Source organism: Mercurialis annua, linkage group LG3, assembly GCF_937616625.2.
Source record: "Mercurialis annua linkage group LG3, ddMerAnnu1.2, whole genome shotgun sequence".
NCBI classification, from domain to species: Eukaryota; Viridiplantae; Streptophyta; class Magnoliopsida; order Malpighiales; family Euphorbiaceae; genus Mercurialis; species Mercurialis annua.
Window position 1 is genome coordinate 797501 of NC_065572.1, and position 8518 is coordinate 806018.

At 35.0% G+C, this 8518-nt stretch overlaps 1 protein-coding gene and 1 long non-coding RNA gene across 2 annotated transcripts; one reads left to right on the top strand and one right to left on the bottom strand.

Moving 5' to 3' along the window:
- The first annotated feature begins 427 nt into the window (after positions 1-427).
- LOC126673335 (zinc finger CCCH domain-containing protein ZFN-like) lies at positions 428-5630 on the top strand. Its single transcript, XM_050367433.2, has 7 exons — positions 428-857; positions 1499-1656; positions 1842-1904; positions 2338-2457; positions 3014-3304; positions 4319-4645; positions 5110-5630. Exons 1-7 carry the CDS (start codon positions 755-757, stop codon positions 5389-5391), a joined length of 1344 nt encoding a protein of 447 aa, XP_050223390.1. The 5' UTR covers positions 428-754; the 3' UTR covers positions 5392-5630.
- A 1199-nt stretch (positions 5631-6829) lies between these two features.
- LOC126673336 (uncharacterized) lies at positions 6830-8221 on the bottom strand. Its single transcript, XR_007639284.1, has 2 exons — positions 7153-8221; positions 6830-7055 (listed from the first exon to the last, which is right to left on the bottom strand). It is a non-coding gene; the product is annotated as an uncharacterized LOC126673336 (long non-coding RNA).
- Positions 8222-8518: the final 297 nt, after the last annotated feature.

Sequence of the window (8518 nt, forward strand, 5' to 3'; positions counted from 1 at the left end):
TGGAAATAGTAAAAGCGGTTACCCGAAGCGGTCTCAAAAATCTGGTATTAAGTTGGAACAACCAACACTCTCACACACAGCAGAAGATCTACACTCGCTTCGACAGCTATCCACGTGTCGGGTACAACTTTATTTAGCTTTGACGTTTCAACATAGAAGCCAATGTAAGAATAAACAAAACTAAACTGAAATCACAAATGGCAAGCCGCTAGAGCGAGTAGAGAAAAGACCGCGAAGGAGCGCGTGGGAGAGGGAAAAACGGGCCCGTTTGGTGAAAAACGCGGGTAGAAGGAGGGAGTGTAAGTGTGAGTGGTGGATGGTTTGTCTGGTTTTTAATTTTTAATTTTTATTCTTTTATATTTTATATTTTATATTTTAATATTTTAATTTTATTTATTCTGTTTCAGTTAATTTGTGTGGAGAAGAGTAGACTACGCTCTCTTCTCTCTTTCATAACAAAAACAAACTAAAAAAAAAAGTTAAAGAAAATTTAAGCTTTCTCTCTCTAGAAAATACACTAAAATTGAATTGGTTGTTGGTTGTTTCTCTCTCTAAAACCAGACTTTTTATTGCTTCTTTTAGGAGAGGGTTTGATAGAGTGACAGGTTTTTGTGTTTGATTCTTTTATTGGGAATGGGGATTCCGGCGAGGAGGAGCGGCGGTAGTAGAGTGACAGTTTGGTGATGGAGGAAGATCAACACAGCTGCAGCTGCTTCTATTACTATTATCATAATTATTATTATCATTTTAATCAATGAATTTTGACGCCGGAATTCCGATGTCCCGTTCAGCTCCGCCATCTCAGCCGCCTCCGCCTGTGACTGAGGATCCCTCTCTTTCACCCTCCTTGACTGAAGGTTTAAATCCTTTTTTAAATGCAATTCAATGTAATTAAAGTATGTAATAAAATGCAAATTACGTGATGTGTTACATGTGTTTGAATTGTCTGTTTTGCCCTCCTCCCTGTAATGAAAAATGTTTGTTATAATCATTGTTTAATTCATGTCTGAATAATTTTGGTTTTTTGTTTCTTGAGATTGATTCCTTAAAGAAAAAAACAAAGCTGTCTGAATTGAGGTTGTTTTAGTTTTTATATGTCGCTTCGATCATTGCTGATTTTTGACTTTTTCAATCTCTAATAAAAGTCGTACTATGGAGCTTATATAATTATGATTACCAAAATTTATTTGTTTTTTCTTAATTCACTCAATTTTTATCCATTTCCCAACTTTTTTTTTAAATTCAATTCAGAAACCTGGCTCTTCCCTGGAGCCAGAAATTGGTTAATTTATTTATTTATGGTTGAATTTCTTGAAAATGGACATAAAACAATGTCGCATTCGTGAAATATTTGTTTTTAAGAGTAGTACGATTGAAGAAATTAATTAATTCATTATTACAGCAGGCAGTCATATTATGTTGCTTTTATAAAAGCAATGGAATTTTGTTTAACAAACCTTTGCAAATGTCTAAATTTGATTGTCCAATGTAATTCCAGATGCAATGTGGCAAATGAACTTGAGATCAAGTGAATCTATGGAATCTGGGCCCTATCCCGAGCGCCCTGGAGAGGCAGATTGTTCTTATTATATCAGGACAGGACTTTGTAGATTTGGAGCTACTTGCCGATTTAATCATCCGCCTAACAGGAAGCTGGTATGAGCTAGCTGAAGCTTTTTTTTTTTGGATAAAACACAAAGTTGACAAATATGACTTTTATATGTTGCCAGTTTATGTGTTCATTTGTTACCCCTTCTCTTCGCGCAAGAGACTCACATTTTCATACTTTAGACTAAAGTAGTCCAGATACATTTTTAAACTAAATTTTCTTTGGTTTCTAGGCTATAGCTGCTGCCAGAATGAAAGGGGAATTTCCAGAAAGGATGGGGCAACCCGAATGCCAGGTGATAATTTGTTTTTACTTTTTAACTTTCAAGTGAACAGACTCTTAGCTGATTTTAAGTTTGAAATACGTGTGATTGCCCATTTTACGAACCCTCTTCCATCTTCTGTGGCCCCATACAATGTGATAAAAAAGAGTTGATAGGAAGTTTAAACTAAACAAAAGATAATTCATTGAGCATTGTGCAAGCATCTATCGTTCCATGGGTATGAAAATATGTATTATTGCGGGGATTAAAAAATGGACTTGATAGGAAGTATATGAGTGGCGACTTATAGCTTAATAATACAGTTGAATAATCGTTTCAACCAGATAGAGGATCATGGATGTTAATTTTGTATTTTATTCGCAAAATACTAATCTATTTTCTAGTTCATGGTTCTGAAATTGGCTTCTGTATTTGAATTGCTAATGTGATTTTTTCTTTGATCCAGTACTATCTGAAGACAGGAACTTGCAAGTTTGGAGCAACATGCAAGTTTCATCATCCTAAAGAAAAGGCTGGGATTGCTGGAAGAGTCTCCTTAAACATTTTGGGCTATCCACTTCGACCAGTATGGATTTCTTTCTTTCTTTTTCCCCGTTCAATTAAGTAGACAAGGCTGACATTCTGTCTTTTTGTTATTTTGATGCATGTGGTGATGCAGAGCTTGGTTTGTTCTGATATTTTAATCCATAATTTTTTTATTTGTTTACTTTTTGGAGCTACATAAACAAGACAAAACTAACATTGATAGGCCTCTAGTTTTCTTGAAATGTCTAGCATATAGGCTTCACTCATGGAAATGAATGATTTCCATGATTAATTAATTGAGTAGAACTGAAGGACTGTAGGGGACACTACACATTTAGTTAGATCTGAATGTCCAGTGTCACATATAAAGCTTGGAAAGAATGAATAATTTAGTAGAGGAATGTATTATTGAGAAAAATGGAAATAATATAAGATTAGAAGGAGAATGAGCAATGAGCAATGAGGATAGGACTATTCTTGTAATTTATGGCTTGAATTTTCTATCACCCTTCACTTAACTTCCAAGTTATTGATCGTTTTTAACCTCTTAAGAGAAAATTTAACTTTTGCTTTATTTTTTTTCTCCTTTTCTGCAGAATGAGATGGAGTGTGCTTATTATTTAAGAACTGGACAGTGCAAATTTGGAAGCACTTGTAAATTCCACCATCCTCAACCAACTAATGTTATGGTTCCATTGCGTGGATCCCCTGTTTATCCTACTGTTCAGTCTCCAACTACTCCTGGTCAGCAATCCTACCCAGGAGGAGTTACAAACTGGTCAAGAGCGTCTTTTATTACTAGCCCACGCTGGCAAGCTCCTTCAAGTTACACACCCCTGATTTTACCTCAAGGAGTAGTGTCTGTTCCAGGATGGAATGCGTACAGTGTAAACTTCTCTATACCTTTTGTTTGAGCATGCTGTGAAATGCATTATGTGCGCTGTATAGGACAAGCAGGTTAATTGGTCATTGAAGCATCTTAAAATGTTTTCGGTTCTTCATTACAGCTAAACTGGTTTCAATATTGTATTAAGCATTTATACTCACTTACATTTTATCACATCATCAACTGGTAATAGAGTGTTTTGTTAGTGCATATTCATGGCGAATATTCTATGATGCTAATATTCAGCTTCAAGTTTGAACAAAGGAGGTTTCATCTATGTAGGCTAAGAAAATCTGAGCCCCTCGGGAGATTTTTGTTTAAGGACAAAACTATGAGGCTGCAACCATGGTTGAAAGCTCATATTACCTCGAGGAAGGGGCAAGCTCTTGTCGTATATGGAATTATACTTAATTTTATTATGGGGCTTTTGCATATTAAATCCCACCGTTGCACCATTCTTTGAAATTTGCGTTGCACATCCCAACCTTTCAATTTTCTGGCACTCTGTAGCCTCTAACCTTTTTTGGCGTCGTTTCATACAAAACAACGCCGTTTTGTACACACTTTATACCTTTATATTTGGTGAAAACGATTATAGGCTACAAAAGGCCAAAAAAAAAAATGAAAGGTTGGGATGTGCGATGCAAATTTTAAAGAATGAGATTAAATTGCAAAAAAAGTGAAACGTTGGGATTTAATATGCAAATAACCCCTTTATTATATTATGAAAGTTTAGTACACATGTTCCGCGTCCTGAAAACATCTACAAATGCTGCATCTCAATCTCCAGGGTTGGGATGCTACTTTTTTCTTTTAGAGCATCCTTACATGTTTTTGAATGTTCTTTGGGCCAGTGACACAATTTCGCAGATGCAACAAGTTACAAGAACTTTTGCTTTTGACAAATGATGTGCATGCATTAGTGCCATTATACCTAATTGATCCTGTTTGTGCTTTTTTGGAACTTATGAGGGTTGAAATGTGTGATTTGGTTATCAAATGCAAATTTTTCCAGGGTCAGTTGGGGTCAGTTTCATCTCCAGAGGGTCAGCAACAAACAGGAAACAGTCAGATGTATGGAACCACGCGTCAAGCTGAAGCAGTGAACACGGGATCTCAAGGGACTCTTTCTCCATTACGTGCTGGCTCTATGCCAGTTGGATTTTATGCACTGCAAAGGGACAATGTTTTTCCGGAGAGACCTGGCCAGCCTGAATGCCAGTTTTACATGAAAACTGGCGACTGTAAGTTTGGTGCAGTTTGTAGATTTCATCACCCAAGAGAAAGGCTAATTCCTGCTCCAGACTGTGTCTTGAGTCCCATAGGCCTGCCTTTACGCCCGGTAAGCTGTTGTTACTTGAAAGTCATTCAATAGCATTTGATTGTCATTAAGCATAATAATGAACAATTTTAACCCGTTTTCTATCATAATGGCCATTTTCTGTAGTTAGCTGGAATGTCTTGCAAATAACTATGACCTTTTTTTTCCCTCTTACCTCAACAATTTTTTGACAAAATTTTCATATAAATGGGACTTAGTTGGCACATTGACCGGAAGATTGCAGTCTGCTACAAGGATTTCATATAATATTTATTCAGAAGAATTTCCTTACTATTAAGCTACCTATGACCAAAACAAATTACTTTTCTACCAAATAGTCTCACTGTAAAGCTGTTTCTAGTCACAGAAGAGGATCTGATAAAATATAGCTTAAGTAGTTAATATTATACAAATAATATCTATTGAGAAACTTCTTTTTAATTGATGAATGACATTGACGAAGCTGTTTTTCTAATTTATGATAGGGAGAGCCATTGTGCATCTTCTACTCTCGTTATGGTGTCTGCAAGTTTGGTCCAAGTTGCAAGTTTGACCATCCTATGGGGATTTTCACATACAATCTATCGGCATCATCTTCAGCTGATAGCCCAGTTCGACGTTTATTGGGGTCAGCATCTGTATCTGCTGCATTAAATTTATCACCAGACGGGCTTGTTGATTCAGGCTCAACAAAGCCCAGACGACTTTCACTGTCAGAGCCAAGACAGATGCCTTCTGGTGATGATGATATCGATGCAGAAGGATAACTTCTTCCGCAAGACTTCTGTGTACAATCCTTCAGGATAAAACAAGTGTTGTCTGTAAATTCATTTCCCATTGCTGGAGATGTACAGAGTTCATGCCAAGCTGATAATGCTATTCAGTTGACAGACATGTCTCCTCTGAATTTCATTTAGCTGCATTGTACAATCTGCAAATATTTGTCACATTTGGTAAAACCTATGTGAACATTTCTTCTGTCTCAAGGCCCATTTTTTCCTTTTCATTTTGTGTTCAAAGTTTTTTCAATTTGTTATATAAAGCTTTTCTTTTGCAAGCTATCAAACCGTAGTCTGACTTTGCAAATCTGCACCACATCATCGTTCTGCACATCGCAGTCATTATCTTCATCATTTGGTCATGTTCTATTAATGCTTTTAATCTGTTGAGATCTTTGGAATTTAGTGTTGTAGCTGTTCGATCGCCTTATTGCTTAGAGTTTTGTGACATCTTTAAGTTACAAGTATTACTGTGAATGTAAATTTTCAATTTTTTTGCTAGTTCTACGTAATCGTTTTCTGAGACAGGATTCTCGCTGCAGAAGCGTATATGGGTGAATTGGTTTGAGCAGGAAAGCATTTGGTGGTAGCAGGATGAAGTAGAGTAATCGTTTATTGTCTAATCAGATGACCGGCTGAAGGCTTACATATATAACAGGTAAATATGCTTCTGACTGTATAGCTCTTTGGAATTGCTGACTGTGCAACAAACCAGGAGCTTGTTTGTACTGCTGGCTCATTGGCTAGGCTTTTAGAGTGTCGAGCAATCATCATCGGAAAGCACGGTTCACCCCTTGTATTTCCACCGGTTCTTCTGCAAACGGATTCAGGTATCAGAAAACACGATTTATGATTTGATTGGTCTTAACTGATAAAGATCCGAATATGTTTGATGCTTATTGGTAAAATAAAGAACCGAATATGCTTTTTGCAGCTTTTGTTTTTTTAATTTATTTCAAATAGTTTGACAAAATATGTAACTAAACAAGGTTTAGATGGTGTAACAATGCCGATCTTAATGCATAAGCAATTCAACCTTCTATGGTGTGCTAAATGCTCAATTAATCATTAAATGTGTTCCAGCTGCAATTTTTTCTGGATAGCTTATGTTGAAAGAATTGAATTCTATTAAACTATAACAGATTTTGGGTGATAATTGGTTCCTCCTTTAGCTTAGTTTTTACTCTTTGTGCAACCGCACTCTTGGCTTATACCATATTGCTAACATCAACTAGAAAAACTGATGGGATTCTATTTCCCTTTTCTTGAGTTACAAGTTGATGGTGGATATATCTTTTAAATTCCATTTTTTTTATCGGAAAAAGAAGCGCATGTGGGAGTAATTGAACCTACGATCTTACCAGAATGATGCTTACCATTTGAACTATAGTTCATTGGGTAGATTTTAATTTTGAAGTATTTCAAATGGCAGAAACTCAAATATTTACTCTTATTGAACAAGTCTGTTATCCAGTAGAAAATAAAAAGATCATCAATAGAGATGAGAAGGCAAATAAACAAAAATTACAACCAAAAGCAAATAGAAATCGTTTTGTTGAAGTTGTATAATAGCACTAAAAAAGAATTCAATTCTTGCTAGATTCGTTATGCAACTTCTTGGCAGCATCAACGCTATCCACTGGAGGCAATTTCTGCACGAAGATATAACAAACCAGTCAGTCGGACATTTTATCAAACAGGTTATGAGCATGAAATAAACAATAAAAAATAGAAGGAAATAATCATTACAAGGTCAGGTTTATAGATATTATGGACGACGGAGGCGCCGGCAAGAAGTGAAGCGACAACGACAACGCATGACCAGGCTAGTGAAGGAGTGCCGGTTGGCTGCTTCCCTGCTCCAAATTTCTTATTCATTCTGAGTTATAGTGCGACCTGGTTTCTGACTCGGGAATGATAACAAATTTGTATGCAATTGCCTTTTCAATATTTGACTGATTGCTGAATAATTGAATCAAAATGCAAAAACAATTTCAATTCACAATCCAATATTAAATATAACCGGTCGAAGCTGAAAATTATCTTAAAGGTGGACCAATTTTTTATAGATAATAAATTTAGAATAACATTACCAACGAGCTGTAGCTCAAATGGTATAAGCGCTGAGCAGCAAACTGCTAGGTCGTGGGTTCAATTCCTCCCACAAGCGCTCCCCCCTCCCCCAATTATCAAAAAAAAATTTAGAATAACATTATGTCTAATTATAAAAAGTAAGGTGGGCGATACATGAATAAAAAATAATTAAATGTACAAATTTTACAAAATTGAAACGAAAAACAGTTGCAATATAAGAGTCGAATAAACTTGTTGATCTGGTAAAAAAAATGGCATATGCTATAATCTTATTTGTCTTATAAACTTTTAAAAAGAAATTAAATAGTTATGCTGGATTTAAATACAATTTGAGTTTTTAAAGAAATCTATATAAAGAAACTTGAAACGTTGTGAAAATTACGAATACTAACATAAATCTATTATAAAACAAGTTGAAGCCAACATTAAAAAATTTAAAAAATCAATTTTTTAAAAAAAAACAGAATTCATCAAGAATTAGAATAGGTGATCACTCAAAACGATAATATCTAGATGAATATGCAAAACACTTGAGGAACTCATACAAATCAAATACATAAACTACAAAAACACTTTGAGCCATATCAAATCTCCATAACAAAACAATTTATTCAACAAAAGCGCGAAATATGTATAAAACGAGTGAAACGATAATTTCCAGCAAAAAAATTTGGAGATTAACACTTCTCACATACTAAATCTAAAGATCTCATTTATTCAAAAAAAAAAAAAATCTAAAGATCTCATCTTTTTCTTAAATGATATTTCTCTTTCTAAAAACCTATAGGCAAAGAAAACACCGCTAATCCAATTTGAACAACTAACATGATGACAAATGACTCTTTGATTTAATGGTCAAGATGAGGTCTAAGATAGAGTTGAGCAAAATAATCAGTCGACCACAACCACCGAACTAAAAAAATTTGATCGGTTTGATTTGGTTAAAATATTTAATTCAATCAATTTCGTTTTACATAATAAATTTGATTATTTGATTATCAATTTGTTTAAATTATAAATA

Excerpts from the sequence above, each read along its gene's own strand:
- LOC126673335 (XM_050367433.2), top strand. The coding sequence starts at position 755 with ATGAATTTTGACGCCGGAATTCCGATGTCCCGTTCAGCTCCGCCATCT. Across the intron at positions 858-1,498 it reads TTCACCCTCCTTGACTGAAG|ATGCAATGTGGCAAATGAAC; the intron begins GTTTAAATCCTT and ends ATGTAATTCCAG. Across the intron at positions 3,305-4,318 it reads CAGGATGGAATGCGTACAGT|GGTCAGTTGGGGTCAGTTTC; the intron begins GTAAACTTCTCT and ends AAATTTTTCCAG.